We start from the raw sequence: 21,697 nt of genomic DNA, 5'->3' as shown, positions 1-21,697 counted from the left end.
GGAAATTCCTCCGAATTTACTCGGGAAATTTCTTCGGATTTCTTCGGGAAATTTCTTCGAATTTCCTCGGGAAATTGCTTCGAATTTAACCGGGAAATTGCTTCGAATTTCCTCGGGAAATTGCTTCGAATTTCCTCGGAAAATTGCTTCGAATTTCCTCGGGAAATTGCTTTGAATTTGCTCGGGAAATTGCTTCGTATATCCTCGGGAAATTGTTTCGAATTTCCTCGAGAAATTGCTCCGAATTTCCTCGGGAAATTCCTTTGAATTCCCTCGGAAATTTCCTAGGAATTTCCTCGGAAAATTCCTTTGAATTTCCTCGGGAAATTCCCCCGAATTTCCAGGGGCAATTCCGACAAATTTCCAGGGCAAATTCCATCGAATTTCCAAGGGAAATTCCATCGAATTTCCAGGGGAAATTCCATCGAATTTCCAGGGGAAATTCCGTTGAAATTCCAGGAGCAATTATCTTGAATTTCCTGGGGAAATTCCCTTGAAGTTCCAGGGGAAATTCCCTCGCATTTCCTGAGGAAATTCCCGCGAGTTTCCTGGGGAGGTTCCTTCGAATTTCCAGGGGAAATTCCTTCGAATTTTCTGGGGAAATTCCTTCGAATTTCCAGGGAAAATTCCTTCGAATTTCCAGGGGAATTCCTTCGAATTTCCAGGGGAATTCCTTCGAATTTCCAGGGGAATTCCTTCGAATTTCCAGGGGAAATTCCTTCGAATTTCCAGGGGAAATTCCTTCGAATTTCCAGGGGAAATTTCTTCGAATTTCCAGGGAAAATTCCTTCGAATTTCCAGGGGAAATTCCTTCGAATTTCCAGGGGAAATTCCTTCGAATTTCCAGGGGAAATTCCTTCGAATTTCCAGGGGAAAATCCTTCGAATTTCCAGGGGAAAATCCTTCGAATTTCCAGGGGAAATTCCTTCGAATTTCCAGGGGAAATTCCTTCGAATTTCCAGGGGAAATTCCTTCGAATTTTCAAGGGAAATTCCTTCGAATTTCCTCGGGAAATTCCTTCGAATTTCCAGGGGAAATTCCTTCGAATTTCCAGGGAAAATTCCTTCGAATTTCCAGGGGAAATTCCTTCGAATTTCCAGGGAAAATTCTTTCGAATTTCCAGGGGAAATTCCTTCGAATTTCCAGGGGAAATTCCTTCGAATTTCCAGGGGAAATTCCTTCGAATTTCCAGGGGAAATTCCTTCGAATTTCCAGGGGAAATTCCTTCGAATTTCCAGGGGAAATTCCTTCGAATTTCCAGGGGAAATTCCTTCGAATTTCCAGGGGAAATTCCTTCGAATTTCCAGGGGAAATTCCTTCGAATTTCCAGGGGAAATTCCTTCGAATTTCCAGGGGAAATTCCTTCGAATTTCCAGGGGAAATTCCTTCGAATTTCCAGGGGAAATTCCTTCGAATTTCCAGGGGAAATTCCTTCGAATTTCCAGGGGAAATTCCTTCGAATTTCCAGGGGAAATTCCTTCGAATTTCCAGGGGAAATTCCTTCGAATTTCCAGGGGAAATTCCTTCGAATTTCCAGGGGAAATTCCTTCGAATTTCCAGGGGAAATTCCTTCGAATTTCCAGGGGAAATTCCTTCGAATTTCCAGGGGAAATTCCTTCGAATTTCCAGGGGAAATTCCTTCGAACTTTCGAGGGAAATTCCTTCGAACTTCCGAGGGAAATTCCTTCGAACTTCCGAGGGAAATTCCTTCGAATTTCCGAGGGAAATTCCTTCGAATTTCCTCGGGAAATTGCTTCGAATTTCCTCGGGAAATTGTTTCGAATTTCCTCGGGAAATTGCTTCGAATTTTTTCGGGAAATTCCTTTGAATTTTCTCGGGAAATTCCTTTGAATTTCCTCGGGAAATTCCTTTGAATTTCCTCGGGAAATTCCTTTGATTTTCTTCGGGAAATTCCTTTGATTTTCTTCGGGAAATTCCTTTGAATTTTCTCGGGAAATTCCTTTGAATTCCCTCGGGAAATTCCTTTGATTTTCTTCGGGAAATTCCTTTGATTTTCCTCGGAAAATTCCTTTGAATTTCCTCGGGAAATTCCTTTGAATTTCCTCGGGAAATTCCTTTGAATTTCCTCGGGAAATTCCTTCGAATTCCCTCGGGAAATTCCTTCGAATCCCCTCGGGAAATTCCTTCGAATTTCCTCGGGAAGTTGCTTTCCATTTCCTCGGAAAATTCCTTCCCATTTCCTCGAGAATTTTTTTTGAAATTCTTCGAGAAATTTTTTAGAATTTCCTCGGAAAAGTCCTTCAAATTTCTTCAGAAAATTGCTTTAAATTTCCTCGGGAAATTCTTTCGAATATTCTTGGGATATTCTTTCGAATTTTCTCCCCTGGGCTTGGGATTATATTTTCCAGGGAGCGATGAGTTTTGATAATTGATCGCTGTTGTTAGTAGCTTTGATTAGATGTTGGTGAATTTCAAAGCAATGGCAACCTTTTTATTAAAAAAATTAAATTTTGTCTTCTGACCTAAAGATTCTGGTTAAACTACTGCATAGTACGGCTATCACTCATCAAAATTACTTTCACTTCGGGAAAATATAATTTCAAACTGGCGAGAAGATTACAGACTGAGGGTGGGTTATGAGCACAATCAGACCCTTGAATGTGCAATGTGGGGTAGTAATTGGGAATGCCATTGACGGTTTGTAATCTTCTACGAGGTTTTCGAAAACCAACAGGGCGCGCGCACCGGGTTGCGGATAGGAGCAAAGGGAGATCAATAGCATCTACTTAAAATAATAGAGCAAAAAGCCGTTCCATGATTAGGTACTGTTTAGTGATCTTCTATGGTGTTCTAGTACTATGAAATTCTTCACTCACTAGGAATTCTGGCCTTGACAATATCAATAGTGATAAAAACATACAATAATACCTAATACTCAATAAGTACAATGTAGCTTCAATGTAATCATAAATGAAATAAAATCAATTTTCTATACTTGACAAGGTTTTGAAGACAATCAATGAGTGAAAGAACTACCTATTAGAAAGGCCACATCAGCTAAGGCTATACATATACAAATGTTGGTCATAGGGTCATGACGAGCATTCGGTATGTATGTCTATGATTGATTCTTTTCTAATAGGGGCACTAGAAGACCACGCGGACAATTTCGAAACAAATTATTTTTATACATCGGTCTTATGATCCGAAAGGCTCAGCTATGCTGTAATGTCATTTTTTAAGCTATTCATTACTGCTGTTTAATTGTTTATTATTCTAACAAAACTGCATAATTACTCATTACTAATCACTGTTCCTATATTCTCTCTTTCTCACCTTCTTATCTGTTGCATGATTATGATAATTACTAATATAATGCATGAGCATGCACAATAAGAATAATTTCAGAATTGTAAGCAGTCAATGGATAACTGGATAGAATAGCTTCGAAAATGGTGCTCAAATCAGAATAATTCTGGTCAGGGAAGTATAAACATCATGAGTAAGTAACACATTTCATGTTAATAATATCAAATATTTTTATATAAATCAGCACCGCCAATCAGTGAACTGAATTATAATTTTATATCTGTACATGATAAAAACAGACAAAGTTTGTAAAGTTGTCACCATCGATTGAATTGCGTTCTTTTTAGTAATGTTCAATCATTAGCAAAAGCTTCTAAAGCGTCGCATCGTGCCATCAGCAGTTCTTAGCATCACTCTCATATTGTTATAAATTTCTATAAAGCGATGAGCTAATTCTTTCTTACTTGTACAATTGTTTGGAATTTTAATAAATCAAACCAAACTCCAAAACTCAAATTAAATTGCTCTCAGCACATTTACATTTTGCAGCATTAATCGCATTACTGTGTCAAGTCTTCTCCAATTTCCTATACCCTACCCCAACCCTTCCTATCATTTCCGATGGTGTTCAAGTGGTCCGCATAGACTATTACGGCCATTACCTATCCCTTCCCCCGGCTTTGGACTGACTTGCGCTCTCATTGCCCCACCAAACGCTGCAAAATGAAAATGAAAAATGATATTCTTTCGAATTTTCTCGGAAAATTCTTCCAAATTTACTTGGAAAATTCCTTCGAATTTCCTTGGAAATTTGAATTTTTTCGGGAACTCATGTCCAAACTTCATATCTGCACCGCGACATATTTGAGATTGTTTTATAATCCTTTAGATCTTCCGCAATGTATTATAGAGCTTAAGCTTTTTCGGGATATTCATATATCTACTGATTTCTTGATTATTCCAAGACCCAATCGTGATATATCCTTGAAACCCATTTTGTTGGATTTTGCATTTTATAATCCATTTTGACCCCACAGTGAAATGCTCCTGGTGGTCAACGAAAACGGTGGTCCCCTGGGTCTAACGGCGCTCCCAGACCCGGACTACGGAGGACTGCTGGTGCAGAGCGTGGAACCGGACAGCCGTGCAGATCGAGGTCGGTTGCGCCGGGGCGATCGCATTCTCGAAATCAACAACATCAAACTGGTGGGGCTCTCGGAGAGCTCCGTGCAGGAACATCTCAAGAAGAGCCTTTCGTCGCCGGAGTTGCGGTTGCGGGTAATCCGGGCCGGAGTCGGCACCAAGTACAAGCGAGACAACCGGGTTTCGCAAATGATCGAAGCGGAGGAGAAGCCAACTGCGGTAGGTGGAGCCAAAGTGGCAACGGTTTCGCCCACGAGGAAGGTACCGGGAGCGCCTACGGGGATCAGCCTGCAGGCGGCCAACACCCGGAAGCTGGGCAAGCGCATCGAGATTTCCCTCAAGAAGGGAATGAATGGGCTTGGGTTTTCGGTGACGACCCGGGACAATCAGGCCGGCGGGCAGTGTCCGATCTACATCAAGAATATTTTGTCCAAGGGGGCGGCAGTTGAGGACGGAAGACTGAAACCGGGCGACCGGTTGCTGGAGGTAGATGGGGTTCCGATGACCGGCAAGTCGCAGAGTGAGGTGGTAGCGATTCTGCGGGCGACGGAGTACGGAGCCACCGTACGGATAGTCGTCTCGCGGCAACAGGAGTTGGCTGAGGTTGAAGAGCGGGAGATTGTAAGTGGTTTGAATGGGGAAAGGTCTTCTGAACACCTTGGTCAGTCTTCTGTGTTCAATTTTCAGGGTTGTGGTGTGGAGAGCGAACAGAAGAGTACGCCGCCGAAACCTCCGCCGCCAGTACTGCCGAAGTCATCGCTCAAGCAGGGAACCCGGGCTCGATCAGAGGAGATGCTCGACACGCATGATTCAGCCGTGACCAATGTACGATCGACCGTTTCCAAGAACACCAACTCTTCATCAGTGCCACCCCCGATCCAGAAGAAACCCCTGACGTCGATACTGAAGTCTGCGTCGACCAATCAAGTTTCGGAGCTTCTGCAGGATCAACCGTCCCAGTTCTCGTCGATGCCGGGCGCCGGAGGAATACAATGGAAGAATCGGGAGATTCTGACGCTGCACATTCCGGTTCACGACACGGAGAAGGCGGGTCTTGGGGTTAGTGTGAAGGGTAAGACGGGATCCGGGAACAGTAGCGGGGGAAGTGGTGGAAGCGGCGGTAAGCACGATGGAGACTTGGGGATCTTCGTGAAGAGTGTGCTGCACGGAGGAGCGGCCAGCAGGGATGGAAGGCTGAAGATGAACGATCAGCTGTTGAGTGTGAATGGGGTTTCTCTGCTTGGGCAGTCCAACGCAGAAGCGATGGATACGCTGAGGAGAGCCATGCTGCAGACAGGTAGGTCGAACTTCGAGTTGGACAGCTCTCCAGGGCTAGTTCATGTAGATTTTGTCAAATTTTCAGGTGGAACCAATCATCCGGGAAAGATCATCCTAACTGTGGCGCGTCGTATTGGTCGACCGATCAGCACAGGCGAACTGTTGGAAACGATCGACAACTCCAACTCCAGTGAACAATCCGGGGCCACGGTTATCTATCTAAGTCCCGACAAGCAGCAATCTCAACAGCAGTCATCCAGCGAAAAACAGCAACAACAGCAGCAACACAAACGCTACAGCAATCCGGTGCTGGACAGGCTGACGGGTGGCACTGGCCAAACCGTCGGCGGAAGCAACGGCAGCCTGAATCATCATCCCACGAGTGCCAATGGAAGTCCCACCATCAACCAAAGACCTTCTCCTCTGGCGGGCCATGGCCTGCGCAACGAAAGCTACTACATGGCCACCAACGACAACTGGAGTCCGGCGGCGGTCAATCTGAACGGCAGCAACGCCGTTCTCATCGAGGAAGATCCGGAACCGACCTCACCGTGAGTTACACAAGTCATGAACTGATCGCAACTGATCCCTTCCCTCTGAACTATCTAACAAATCTTCTTCTATCTTCCCGCAGAACATTCCATCTGACGCGGCCATCGGACGGCGGTAACTCAACCTCCACTCCCAACGGAGACGTGACGTACGCGAGTCAGCTATCGCTGGACACGAATCCACCAGCGTCGGATGCTTTCAGCCGGGACGCCATCGGCAGGCGTTCGATGTCGGAGAAACACCACGCGGCGTTGGATGCCCGGGAAACGGGCACCTATCAGCGCAACAAGAAACTTCGTGAGGAACGCGAACGCGAGAGGCAGCTAACCTCAGGCGTGGCGGCTGGCTCCGTAGAATCCGTCACCCAAATGGGCCGGATGAGCAGTCTGAAGGCTAAGTCCGAACTGCGAGCGGAAGCGCTTGATCGGCTCGGGGAACTTGGGCCTTCGCTGGGAATGAAAAAATCTTCAAGTTTGGAGTCGTTGCAAACCATGGTGCAGGAGATTCAGATGGCCGACGAACCGAGGGGACCGAATGCGCTGCGGACGCCTCGCGGCCGAGGACGGGAGGAGGTGCTCAGGGCTGCCGTCGAACGGCCACCGGTGACGCGTAAGTATTTTTAAAGTTCGTCTATTTCCTGAATACCGTCAGGTGCCCTTTCAGACACATGGTTGAGGGGCATTATAGGAGACCCAGAACTTATGGGATTCCATAAATTTGAGGGTGCAGTTGAATATCTCGTTTGCGCTAAGAGATAAAACAGCTTAATTTCAGTTCTCAGTACAGCCTACATATAGGAAGTCGAATCCTATTTTGGCACTTTTGATTCACTTCGGCAGTAGGTTTTTTTGAAGATGGGGTTGGTGGTCTAATGGCTATCGTCGTGGGTTCAATCCCAGGCCCGTCCCTTTCACATATTTGTAACACTCTTTCTAATAGCTGTCTTTTTCTACCTCTCTGCGTCATTATGGCGCAAACATCATCAGTTCTATCTATCGCTAGAATTGAATATATCGACTTAACCGCTTACCACAGTGGTATCCATACATACGGTCGAGTACCTCATCCATCACTAACAAAACACTCCTACCTCCAAGGTAGCTGTGGGAAATGCAGGAGATTCTCCGGTTTTCTAGTAACAACAGCTAACTAATTAACTTCCTTCCTCTCTCCGGTGGACATAAGGACGTGGCCGGCAGGGTTGCCACATTAAAATCTGTATTTTTTTTCTTGGAATATCTGTATTTCTGTATCCTGAAGCAAAATATCTGTATTTAAAATCTGTATCGCTAAAAAATTGATATAATCACTAGAATATAACAAGAAATTCAAGAAAATACCAATCATTTGTAGCTGCAATGGTAAATTGTCATAACTCAGCATGAATTTTGAAGTTTTCAGAAATATGTTTTCATTTATGTTCAAAAATCTGTACAAATCTGTATAATTTTGACAAAATTCTGTATACAAAATCTGTATATCTGTATTTCTCCAAAATATCTGTAATCTGTACATACAGATTCTTGGTCACAAAATATTCGAGAAAATCTGTAAAATACAGATAAATCTGTATATGTGGCAACCCTGGTGGCCGGCGCCGTTATCAATCGAGAAATATCAAGGGTAGTGTGATTGTATATTGAAGATGGAAAAAAAACCTAAAACCCAAGCTTCATCTGCACAGAAAAAAATCCGTTCTCGTATCCGTGAACAGCAGGCGTGAACTCGTCAACAACAAAAATACACCGTGAACTAGATCATGTATACGAGACCAATCATAGTAGTTCACGGTGTATTTTTGACAGTTCACGTTTTCCAGAACGCTTTTTTGAGCGTGTGAGTGGTTCTCTGTGCAATATCACTATCCTGATTGATCACTAAGTAGCAACTACGAAGTGTATGTTCCATCAGTTGATCGTTGATTTTGATCGATCGTTTTTTGACTTCGGCAGTAGGTTTTTTTGAAAGCTACTAAACTCATATTTGGCCACAATATGCGTCGTATTGAAGTGCTTCTTTTTGCAAAGTTTCAGACAATTCGGACGGGAAACCCCCTTATGTCAAAGTAAGTCATGGAAGTGCCCAAGCAGCTCTGCACCCTATGAGTAAATCACCCTTTTAGTTGAGAACTTGGCCGATTTTTCTAATTTGTGCTATATGAACCCTGAGGGAAGAATAAAACCTTTGTAACAAATGATATCTCTAGAAACAAAGTTCGTACCTAATTTTTTTTGGTTTCCTCCGCGGTAATCTGTGGTGTTCGTCGGTTTTTAAGTTCAAGGTCTAATATATAGTTCTTTGAACCCGGATAGTTGTTCACAAACCGCGGTAAAATGTCGAAATTATACGGTCACAGAAAAGCTCTTCAGGCATGGCACAAGTGAAGCGGGAGATTTCAGCAGCAGAGAAGCTTCGGCCAATCGATTACAGCAGTTAGCGGAATTTGCTGAAAGCTTCCGGCAGACGCAGAATGAAATCGAGGAGTGTCAGATGCTGGTTATGCAGAATCGAGACAACATGAACGCAGCCTGTGGTGACGAACAATTGTTGAACCGAGCATCGCTAAACCTAAAACTTCCTACGATCAGGACGCGAAACAATTGATCAATTCGTTTCCTATTTCAAATGCCAATTACGCTGAAGCATGGGACACTTTGACAAACTTTTACAGCATGGAAAAGTATACTGTTTTCCGTGAGTTTGTTGATCAGCCGGAGATTCGTGGTGTCTTATCCACCAGTCCACGTATTATCATCCCATAATCAAGCATGGAACAATTCACTAACTCAGCCTGAACGCTACCAATAAAAATAGCAAAATATCTGCTGACAGCCGAACGCAACTAGGGTGAGCGCAATCCCGATGAATCGCAAACGATTGAGACAAACCGAAAATCAAAAAAACACATGAACTGGAGTGAGAACCAATCCGCTTGTAAGACACGAGAGAACCTGGGACGTTGGCGATGGCTCGAAGCTTTTCTGGATCCGGACGAATACCATGGCGATCCACGGTAACCAAGCTCGGTTTGAAAAAACTTGCACTTTTCCGCCTTGACGTGGAACCCGTACTGCTCCAGCCGAATCAGCAGTTTGCTGAGTGACTCTGCGTGTGCCTCCCAGGTGGGACCGAAGACTATGACGTCATCGATGAAGGAGCGAATGTCTGGGATGTCGGCAATCATTCCGTCGATCAGCCGTTGGAATACTCCTGGCACGGATTCCCCCCCCCCCCGGAGCGAGGCGGTTGAATTGGAACAGCCCCTCGTGCGTATTGATGGTTCATTTTTTTTTGTTGGGGGTTGAAACTACTGCGTCCAATATTTAGAACTATTGTAGTATGTCCCAGGTTACTGTACATGTCACGCTAGCCGAACACCATTGATTAGACGATCAGCTGCTTACCATGACACGTTCCCAATCAGGTATGATATGGTTTATGAAACCAATCACCTTTCTCGGATCAGCAGACCAGATCTCACTGGGCTGTAAACAGCCGCTATCGAGAAACTTTGATCTGCGCCTGTATAATGCACCACAACTGCAAAGCAGATGTTCCGAGGTTTCACTTTCAATATTACAAAAGCGACAAATATCATTCTGAACCTGGCCAATGTTCTTCAAATGATATTTGCTCGGACAGTGCCCAGTTACTAGGCCAGTGTATGTACAAAGAGCCCTCTTGTTGAGCTCTAAAATCTTTTTAGTTTTATTTGCGTTTGGAGTTATAAATCTTTTAGACTGGGTACACTTTTTGACATCCATCCAGTTGGTCATCACCTTTTGTTCTTCCCAGCACTTAAGTTCCATTTTTACTGCACAGTTTGGTATACCACAGAATGGTTCCGGGCCAACAAACTGTGAATTTGAGCCCCGTTTTGCAAGATCATCTGCCATTTCATTCCCTTCAATGCCACAGTGTCCTGGAACCCAGTACAAATTTACCGAGTTTGATTCACACAACTGTCGCAACGAGAGAATACATTCCCAGACGAGTTTTGATGTACATTTATATGCACTTAATGCGTTTAGAGCTGCTTGACTATCAGAGAAAATACATATATTTGCATATCTGTATTTTCTTTTCAGACAGACATTCACACATTCAAGTATTGCAAAAATCTCAGCTTGAAACACTGTTGGCCAATGTCCCATTGCAACTGAAATATTTACTCCGGGTCCAAAGATCCCAGCCCCTGTATTTGTTCCAATTTTTGAGCCGTCAGTAAAGAATATGATTGAGCCTTCACGAACCGTGGGACCTCCGACATCCCAACTTGTACGCGTCATTTCGCTTACCTTGTAGAGAAAATCATAGTTGTCCTCAGGTCTCATCCAGTCTCCGTTCATACTCATCACCGGTCCTCTTTTAAAGTGTTGCAAAATGCTCAAGTGGCCAATAAGATCACCTGGCAAAACATTTTTAGACCTCTTAAGCCTTAGAGCACTTCTTTCCGCTTCTAATTGCACATATTCGTGCAAAGGCAGCAGATTGAGAATAGCATCTAACGCTTTCGATGGAGTGCTGCGCATTGCTCCCGTTATAGCAATGCACGCAAGTCTTTGAAGCTTAGCTAGTTTCATTCCTGCAGTAGCCTCCCTGGTTTTAGGCCACCACACTAATGAAGCGTAGGTAATTTTTGGTCGTTTAATAGATGTGTAAATCCACATAATCATTTTTGGCCTCAAGCCCCACTTCCTCCCGACAGTTTTGGAGCATAACCATAATGCGTTGATCGCTTTATTAATCGTAGAGTCAAGATGCGCATTCCAGCTAAGCTTGGCATCTAAGATTACTCCCAAGTATTTTACCTGACTGCTAACTTGAATTTCAACTTCTCCAATCTTAAAAGATTTTAAGTTGACTTTCCTCTTTTTAGTGAATGGGACAATCACGATTTTTGACGGGTTAATGCTTAGACCCTCCTTTATACACCATGATTGGGTATACTTTAGGGCCTGCTGCATTCTTTCCGATATTATGCTGTCAAACTTTCTCTTACTACGATGACTATATCATCCGCAAAGCCTACAACCTCGAAACCTTTAGCTTCTAAGCTTCTGAGAAGGTCGTCTACAACCAAAGACCATAAAAGTGGCGAAAGTACTCCACCTTGCGGACATCCTTTCGTCGCCCTTATGGTTACAGACGAACCACCCAGTTCTGAAGTGATTTCTCTTTTTTCTAGCATAGTATGAATCCAGTCGACAATGCATGTGTTGAAATTTCGTTTTTTCATAGCATTTGCTATTGAAGAATATGAAGTGTTGTCAAAAGCACCTTCAATGTCCAAGAAAGAACAGAGTGCGATTTCCTTCACTGAAAGAGATCTTTCGACTTTATCTACCAGCGTATGAAGCGCTGTGACTGTCGACTTTCCAGCTTGATACGCATACTGATATTTAGACAATGGATATGTCTGCATGTAAGTTGAGTTTACGTAATCCTTCAATACTTTTTCCATAGTTTTCAACAGAACTGATGACAAACTAATGGGTCTAAAAGATTTTGGGTTCGTTTTATCTTGTTTCCCAGGCTTAGGTATGAATATGACTCTTACCAACCTCCATTCTGATGGAATATAGTTCAATCTTAAACTTGCCTTGAAAATCTTCATAAGAGACGGAATCAGAACCGCTTCTCCGTTTTGAAGTAGTGCTGGAAATATTCCGTCCACACCTGCAGATTTATAAGGCTGGAAAGATCTCACTGCATTTTCCACTCTTGCAAACGTGAAGATTTTATCAGCTTTATCTGGTGTTGGATTTTCTATACTGCAGACCTCCGGTATGGTCTGCATAGAGCCTCCTTGCACTCCAGTATACTGTATATCCTCGCCTGAAGCCGCTCCCGGAAAATGAGTATCCATCATCAAATCAAGTGTCTCATTACAAGTTTTAGTATACACCCCATCTTGGCGTTTAAGGTTGCCAAGTTCAGAAGTATGGTTTTTAGCAAGAGTTTTCTGTAATCTAGCAACAATTGGTGTATTATCTATACTCTCGCACATATGAATCCAAGTTCTTCTCTTTGATTTCCTTAATTCGTTATTGTATTCAGTTAGAGCTCTTCTATACTGAGCCCAATCTGAGGTTCGTTTTGCTTTATTAAACAATTTCCGAGATGTTTTTCTAAGGCTTTCCAATTTTGAGTTCCACCATAGTACGTCCCTACTAGAGGACGATTGCCTGATAGGATAACTATTATTATATGCTTTTAGAATCACTTCGTTTACCTCTTGCGAAAATGATTCAAGTTGTTGTATTGTCTTAATACTAATTTCATTTGTAAAAGTGTCAGATTTCAAGTGATTAGCATAATGACCCCAGTTCGTTTTTCTAGGATTACGATATGCTGTTGGTGATAAGTCGCCTCCACCCCACTCAAAAACAATGTGTTTATGATCCGATAATGAAGTTTCATCTGAGACATGCCAATTCCGAATTTTCTCAGAAATTGCAGAGTTACACAACGTCAAATCTAAAACCTCTTCTCTGATTGCATTTAGAACTGTTGGTTTATTACCCTTGTTGCATATATCAATACCATTCGATGATAGGAATTCTAATAGACACTCACCTCGACCGTTGATGTCGGTGCTACCCCACACAGTGTGATGAGCGTTGGCATCGCAGCCGATGATGAACGACTTGTTGACTTCCCGGCAGTATCAAATGAAAGATGTAATTTCAGGAGAAGGTACCTCAGGAACATCGCCAGGGAAATACGCTGAAGCCACGATGATTTCCGTCTTTCCCCTGGAGGTTGGTACCTCAACCACAACCGCCACTATGTCACGTTTGATGAACTCTGTAATAGGGTAGCATTTCATTGTATTATTAACAAGAATCGCAGTTCTCGGTGAACTTTGATTCTCGTCATAAAACAACTTACATTTTTGTATTTGAATTCCAAGAATTTTTCCTTTGTTGGACCATGGCTCTTGTAGTAGGGCCATGTCCAGTCCCTCCTTTTTGAACCTCCGGCTTAATACGGCAGAAGCGCCTTTAGCATGATGGAGGTTCACCTGCAGGAACTTAATTAGCTTCATTTTTCCCAGTTATACGCTCCTGTTTTCCTTTTGGGGGAGCGATAGGCCTATCGTGTACTTCCAGTTGGGATCTTTTGTAGTTTACCGCTTCAGTTAAGGCCTCTATTTTGGCTCCACTTGTTTCTGTTTTCAAGTCGTTGGGCGTTGTTTCCTGCTCTACATTTAGTTCCGGCTCATTCCCGTTCGTATTGCCATCGTCTTGGCTACGGCCTTGGGTTTTGACTTTCCTCAACTGCGTTTCGCCAAAACGAAAGTTAAGGACAAAGTTGCGATCAGCTAACGTTCTTAGCGATTCTTCGTCCAAGTACAACTTCCATTCTGCATGTTTGTTCGCATTTGTTCGATTAAGAATATTCCAGCCATTTGTATTAATCCCATCGTTCTGGCTCTCTATGAGCCCTTTTAGTCTTTCATCACTGAAGTTCGCACTCACGGGAAAAAATGCATGGAACAGCTCCGGGCGAGGAATATCCTTCTCATCCAAAGCAAGTAGCTCCGCATTTTCCCAGGGAGTCAGTGACCGAGTAACATCTTTAAGCCACAACGCCGTTGCTTGATCCTTGCAAGCAAGGATCAAATGCCCTTGTTTGTAGCTACATTTTGTAAACTTCGGTTTCACTGTTGCGTGTCTTTGCTCTTCAATTTTTAGAAGCAGAGCGTCTTGTACAGCATCGAGTTGAGCTGTCGACATTTGCCTGCTAGGGAATCCGTTCAAGATTATCCCAACTTTAACCAGGCTCGCCACGTCCCTGAAAGAGTGACCTCTTGAGTTCGAGTCAGCCTTTGAACTTCTAGGACGTTCATTAACTTCCTTAGTTCGTACAGCTTCATTGACACTCCGGTCATTCTGCTTTCTAGACGAAGCCCGGTTATCATAGTTGGTCAATCCAGCACGTTCCTTCGGACAGAGATGAGATTTCGTCCTTTTGGCCTCAGGCTTTTCGCCACTACCACCTTGATCGCCATCTCTTGATCGTTTACCAACATTTGGAGTCTCAGGAGCATCTTTTGAAAGTACTTTCATCCGAGCTTCCTCTATGGATAGCCCAGATTTGAGTAGTTTCTTCATTTTGTTCCGTTGACCATTAGTCAGATTTTTTCGCCATTTAATTTTAACGCCTTCTTCATTTTCCAATGATGCTCTATCTATCTTATCTGCTACTGCAGGCCTGATAGTGACATTTATATCGTCATCACTTTCACTATCGATTTGATCGACACGTTTAGGGGTATCGAGAATGGAAGAGGAACACGATTGGTCCTCTGAGCCAGATTCTCTCAACAATTGATTCTCCATTAATTCCTCAACACCTAGGTTGATGGTTAGTAGCTTCTTCGACTCGTCGTCCACTTCAACCTGCGAGTCGTCGAAAACTTTCGGATGTTCGCTTTGAAGCTTCTGGACCTCGCCATCGAACGCTGGCTTGGAAGTCGAAGCGATGCTGTTGCAGATCGAGTCGAATGGCAACGACCACAAATCGAACATACCGATCCAATCGATGCCGAAGACGTTGAGATTGGGGGATGACGTGACAAAGCATTTGTCACGTTTCGTTGTGCCGTTGAGCGTGACTTCGCATTGGAACTCACCAATGAGCCCCAGTGGCTCACCGAATTTGTCGCCATTTCCGTTTCCGCGTCTGCTGGAGCTCATTGCATAGGGCACAAGGGGGTGGTCACTCTACACACTTCAGTCGGCACAGATGCGCCTTTAGAGCGCCAACGTGTGCCAAGTGCGCCAAACATGCTGTAATACTACACGCCATAAAATTCAATGAACTGAAATTATGGAAAAACGTTCTCAGCAAGCATTGACATTTTATTTAATTTTCAATAATTTTCTTCTTGTTTATCTCTTACTCATTCGTCAGAAAGTGCTTCTAATGGGGCGGTGGTATTCGATTATGCGTTTTACATTATTGCAGGGGAACACGGGAATGACAAGTAATGTATATGTAACATTTCAATGGGAAGATTTAGAAAATGTCCCACACTCAAGGGGTGGATCACTTGTTCGGTGCACATCTAATGTACATCGATTTGCATTAAATGCATTTTTTCAATAAATTCATCAACTGAGCCCTGAACCAGACCATTGTATCGGACTATAGCAACGCGTCATTGTTTGTTTTGGAAGTTTGATCATTGTTTTACTCTACACTCATTTTATTCAAATATTTACAAATTCACTTCATTTCAGATCAAGATCAAGATGTAGCTTTGAAGCGAGAAAATATTTTCAATTCAGAAACCTAATTAGAGCTGTTTATAGTTAAAAGTCTAGATCTAGGTCACTAACCATCTGGTTCTCTAAGAAGTTCAATAACGATCTATGGATATGCTAGATGTACAGAAAATGATGATTGACTGCACTGCCCATAACTGCATAACAGTCACATTCGACAAAAGTAGGCATTGAGTAAATGGGGTACCAAGATTGTATTTTACAGCAGTATGGGAGGAAACTAAAATTCCAAAAAATCATTAATAATTCAAAACAGCTTATTTGAGGCTGAAATTTTGCACAACTCATACCGCATATTGGGTGAATAGACAGAAAATTATTCTGATATAAATTTCGTTGCTACTACATTATAAGGCTCATGTATAATCTCAATGTGACTGTTATGCGGTTACATTTGCCAGTGTGACAAAACAACTTGGTATTTTTTTCGAATTTTCTAGAACAAACTCACAGATTTTAGTAAGTTGATCGAAAGTATGTATCATTAGATGACTCTCCCCGGTATTAACTCCAATTTGTCAAAAATGTCGAATGTGACTGTTATGCAGTTATGGGCAGTGCAGGAGTACATTGTTCCAACTCCTGTAAACTAATCAGGATTAATTGGAACCCTCGGAATTTCCTTCCCGATAATTCTAGTCTTTGGCTTACTGGGGGCTAATAGAAATCCGCATCTATTCTTAAATAAAGGACAACAAAATAAAACAAATATAACATTATTTGTACTAATAACTTGTTTTATTTCCTTTAATGTAGGTCTAGAATCTTAGGGTTAGGAAAAGAACTATAAGCTCTTAAGCTTGGTATTCTCCTCCTTCAAGTATCTCTTGCAGAATGAATATTTCTTATCGGAGCGTTGAATCACTGCAACGCTTGGATTAAATTAAGGGGCACGAGTGTAGGTAAAGGGATTAAATAGTGTATAGGTCGTCCAGTAACATACCTATCTTCAAAATCACAACTCTCACTATAAAATTCGTACCCTGGCACTGTGAGGTCTAACTTACAGACTGATTGGAGACAACGGTACTGAATATTAAACTCTAAGGTCATAAGCGGATAGAGGATTAGGATTATATTTATTTCACATAGGAGAGTGAAGCCAAAAATGATAATATCTGGTGTTCCAAAGAATCCGAGGAGTGCCAGCAGCTGATCAGAAGCGTCCATCCCGTTAGTGTAAGGTTATTGTAGTTTTCCTCACTGCGGGTCCTAAGTGGGTCAGTCCTTTGTCTATCAGATCGAAGGATTATTTACAGGTAGTGATTTTCTTGGGTGAGCAGCAGCTTTTCTTGAGCTTGTAGAAAAATGAGTTTGACGTTCAGACTAGGATAGCAAATAAACATTGGAGCATGCCATGAAATGCGAATTTGTTGAGTATGCATTTAAATGCATTTGAATGCATGAAATAATTCAAATTTATCAGATGCATCAGAAGTGATCCACCCCAAGATTATTATAAGGACAGGTTTACCGATCTTAGCAGTCAGTGGGTGCGTGGTGTGGTGAGCTGCGGGGAAGGCTGAAGTGACAGCTGGCGATTTGGCTAGCTGGCGGGTTTGTGTACTCAACCGTTTCTATGGGGTTGTTAGGGAATGTTTACTCCAACAAACATAAACAAAGTGAAGTGAAAATTTTCTCCAGCATTTTGTCGCGAATCAAATTTTCGTCTTTAATGTAGTATTCCGGTGTTTTGTGTCGAAGAAAAGCAGATTACTTGAAAAATTTGTTTACAATTGCATGTAATGCATGTAAATGTGGAAATTTCGAATAATGCAGCGGGTGAGAGCCACCCACCACCGATGGTCTACGATGAAAGAGAGGATGCGCCACGCTGTCACCGTCTGACGATGACGGTTGTATTCTTGTAACTTTATCTCGTAAGTTAAGTCATTCTACTATCAGTGCATTACACAGTGAAGTAAATTCAGATACTTTGCCGCGTATACCGCACAGATGTGGGTGTAAAAGAAACATTCTATACCAACTATGTCATGCCATGCATCTGATATCCAAACAACCAAAACAAACTCGCAAGCTGTCACTTGGTATTTCAAAATGGCGGAATGGGAAATCTGACACATTGGACTACCTCCCTTCTAGATACCTTGATCCACCCCTTGCCCACACTAAATGCAAGACACCACGGGAATTGCGATACGGAGTGTATATGATTATGTACGGGGGCGCGGTGGAAGCGAAAAGGGTATTGATATTGAGCATTAAATATTGCTAGGAGGTCCTTCTGAAGCCGAAACCAATGTGAAATTCTTTCGATTTGATAGATGGTAAACAACTCAGAAAACTCAATGTTTGCTGAGACGGGAGTTTCAGTTCACTGGGATTTTTATAGCGACCCATTTTGGAAAGCTGTGCCAATCAGTGCGCCGAAATTTGCTATAGCTGCGCAAGGCACACTGCGTAGAGTGACCACCCCCTTGGTAGGGCAGTCTTCTTCACTTTTCACCTCGTCGCCAAAAAATGTTGTGTTTCGGGATCAGACGAAACAGTGAAAAACGTGGATTTGATTAACTTAACCAGAGCAAATTTTATTACGTCTTCACCAATCTACGGTTCACGGCAAAAGAGACCGAGTTATGCTCGGGCAACGCGCAGGTTGCTTTGATTGAACACCTAACAGTTTCCAAATCTTCGTTGAAGCCGGAAGTCAAATCCCCGAAGACGCCATGCTGGAAATGCGGGCAAATGCACTTCGTCAAGGATTGCACATACAGCAGCCATCTGTGCATATCATGCAACCGAGGAACACAAGATTGTTTCACCAAGCCATCGAGCAAACAAACCAGAGAAAGGGTTGAGAAGCAACAGAAGAAGACCAAGTACCAAGCCACCGTCGTTCACAAAGGAATCACACCGGTACGTCACATTAACGCTTCGACATGTGGACGAAACCATTGTCATCGTTCGTCAACCAGTTGAAACCTGGGAGGGAGAAACCAATACAAAATTTCTGTACGTCATAGTGAGCCGCTGTCACGAACTGTCACTGTGAGCCCAGATCTCAAACATTGGACTAACATGAAAAAAGCGCGTAACTGATTAAAACACATTTTCGTATTTCTTCAGAAGTGATAAAAATCGAATATAAATCAATTCATGCACATAATGCAAGTAATGTCACGTGAGCACCATTTAATCTGATTGAACATAAAGCATTGAAAAACGCATCGTTCTACTTTTTCCAATGAAAATGAATATTTAGTGCATAGAAAACTGTGGCCCTTTTTTCATGTTTGTCAGGAAAGATCGAAGGTGCACAACAAAAGGAAACTACCGATTTTCTCGAAGCCTGCCTTGATTGTTGTTGGCATACTGGAGTTATCTTGCAGTTCAAAATAACGTTGTCATATATTTCGTGTTTAGTATCGGTGCCTCCCTCCCAGGTTGAAACCATCCAACTCAAATTCCTTTTCCGGAAAGCACTTCCTCATGCGGTTCCCCGAAGTTTTTCAGGATACTTTTGTACACTGCCAGAAAGCGAAAGTCAGCCTTCACCTGAAACCAGATGCCAGGCTTGTCTTCCAACCCAAACGTCCTATACCGTACAACGCCATACCATTAGTCGACGCCGAGCTCGATCGTCTGCAGCAGTAGGGTATCATCTCACCTGTAAAGTAGTCCGACTGGGCAGCACCAATCGTTGCGGTTCGGAAGCCTGGTGGTAAAATTCGAATTTGTGCCGACTAATCGATCGGGTTGAATGCCATGCTGGAAGCGCACAACTATCCTCTTCCAACGCCGGAAGACATCTTCTCCAAGTTGGCCAGTAGCAAGGTGTTCAGTATCATCGATCTATCGGATGCCTACTTACAGGTAGAAGTCGATGACTGATGGGTACCATAATTGCTGGAATTCCTGGCGTCGAAGTATTGCTGGATTACTTCGTAGTATTCAGCGAAACCGAAAAGAAACACTATCAAACGCTCTGCATTCTCTTTGACCGTCTGCAGGAATAGGGATTCCACCTGAAACTAGACTAATGCATTTTCTATCAGCAAAAAATCAAGTATCTGGGATACATAGTAGATGAACATGGACTACGTCCAGACCCGAAGAAAACAACTGCCATTTCTTCGATGCTACGTCCAACTGATGCTTCCACACTGCGGTCATTCCTGGGCGCGGTTAACTTTTACGGGAAATTCATCCGTGAAATGCATCAGCTTCGAAGACCGCTGGATCAATTGCTGATAGGGTGATGTGCTAGTATCTATCGTATTAAGCATTGGTCAGTGAGAACTGCAATTTTCCCAGTATTGCGGTGAATGATGCTGATACAAATCGATGCCAAACAATTCTTTCTCAAAACGGCTGTACAATAACATTTTGATAAATCTTGATCTCTTTTTGGAAATAATGCACAGAAAATGCATCTTACCATATTCTCAGTCCGTCGTATCGTTTTCAACTCCGTCGCAATCAGTTTCCAGATTCGTCTCACAACTTACGGCTCACTGTGTGTATTAAATGGTTAAAACACAACATATCAACGCTATAATAAAATGTTTTACTAGAATATATAGATCTACGGGCATCTCCCTCCATTCCTTCAGCATGATGGAATATGCTAATTTCCTTTAAAATTAATTGTTCGTCATCATAATTTAGCCCAAACATATGAACACAATACTTTTTGACCGTACAATTATGGCATTTGCTCACAGTATAGCGAAAACAATACAATCAAAGGAACCGTATTTTTACGTCGAGCGTCGCGCGCGCACACATTGATGCGCACAAGCTTTATTTTCTCAGTACGACGGATTGAACTTTGTTTACATTCTCAATTATACGCGGCGGTTGAGAACATTTCGTAAAATTTGGTGATTTATTGAAGTTTTACGGCGTGTGATTGGAATGAAATCCTTAAGTGAAGAAGTACGAAGGTTTTCCATAGTGAAAATAAGTGCCCGGCGAAGTAAGTCACCCACGGGGGCGGAAAGAAACTTGTGTTGGAAAGTGGTGTGGCTCAGTCGATCGCATGGGCGTAAATAGCCATCAGACTTGAGGGGGGCCACGGCCCCTTCTTATGAGAGATAGAAGTCATAAGGGATTTAGATAACTTAACAATGCTTGTTTCGATCATATTTGTGAACCGAGTCGCACACTTTCATACAGAGGTAGATCAAAACCTAAAAATCGTCCAAAACCGATTGATCAACTTTCTTACATACCAAATGTCACTTTCATCTTTAAATCTATTTTATCGTTTTATATTTCCAAGATGACGATTTCAACCCAATCTAATGATCTCGAATAGAATACCGTAATTTCGGGTGAAATTGATCATTTTTCCCGGTTTTCCTTGTCTATTTTCCAAAATGTAGACATTGCCAGACAACTAAGTATATGGAAAAAAGTACGACGGTGAGGTTAATTAACTCGTGTACCGAAATTTTCTAACAAATGTGATTTTGGTGCTAAAAATCATCTCCACAATAAAAAATCGGCCGATTCCGTTTCGGGGTGAAATTGATCACTTATCAATATGATTATTGTTAGTTTTTAAAACAACTCTACATACTGAAATTGAGTTCTCTGAATCCGAATATGCTTGCCAAATTCTAAACAATACAATATTTATATAAATAATGAATGATTAAATTTTAAGATTTACGCGGAATACGCCAAAATGTAGGCAATTTCCTAAGGAATTTTCAGTTATTGAACAGAAATTCAATTATTTCAAACGAATGAGCAAATTGGTACGAATTTTGATGTTGAAATCTGGTTTAGGAATATATTTTAAGCATCCTTACAAACTTTCAGGTTTATACCATGTTCATAACCTTGTTTAGAACAAGAAGTTTATGGATGTTTGTAAATACTGCACCGTACATGATTTTTGAATTTTACAGTATTTTTATAGAAATAAGCATTCTTTAACGCAAAAAAACATCACAGCACACAATTCGACAATAGTTCCGACAAACAACATTAATTCACTGCAGGTTGCAATGATATTTGTGCTCCATTAGGAAGAAATAACTTCGTGTGACACGGTGATCAATTTCACCCTACTGATCAATTTGACCCGAATTTACGGTACAAGAATTAAAAAACAGACTATAATCAGGATTTACCTTTCCAATTAGATTTGAACTAGAACTTTTTCAAAGTTTTAAAACAAGATAAAG

The 21,697-nt window shown here is 42.4% G+C and overlaps 1 protein-coding gene across 20 annotated transcripts in view; it reads left to right on the top strand.

Moving 5' to 3' along the window:
• Positions 1-21,697, top strand: part of LOC5569475 (partitioning defective 3 homolog) — a 371,758-nt gene that overhangs the window by 333,286 nt on the left and 16,775 nt on the right. For all 20 annotated transcript variants that reach the window (XR_002499157.1, XM_021838993.1, XM_021838995.1 and 17 more), the window contains 4 exons: positions 4,308-5,034; positions 5,101-5,710; positions 5,777-6,242; positions 6,326-6,852. Coding sequence is in view for 19 of the 20 variants with exons in the window: in XM_021838993.1 (XP_021694685.1) it covers positions 4,308-5,034; positions 5,101-5,710; positions 5,777-6,242; positions 6,326-6,852 (2,330 nt within the window). In the remaining variant the exon portion in view is untranslated. The remainder of the gene's footprint in view (positions 1-4,307; positions 5,035-5,100; positions 5,711-5,776; positions 6,243-6,325; positions 6,853-21,697) is intronic.

The sequence above is a fragment of the Aedes aegypti genome, chromosome 1, assembly GCF_002204515.2.
Source record: "Aedes aegypti strain LVP_AGWG chromosome 1, AaegL5.0 Primary Assembly, whole genome shotgun sequence".
In the NCBI taxonomy this organism is placed as follows: Eukaryota; Metazoa; Arthropoda; class Insecta; order Diptera; family Culicidae; genus Aedes; species Aedes aegypti.
The sequence above is the reverse complement of the archived record's forward strand: the minus strand, read 5'-3'. Positions and strand labels throughout refer to the sequence as shown.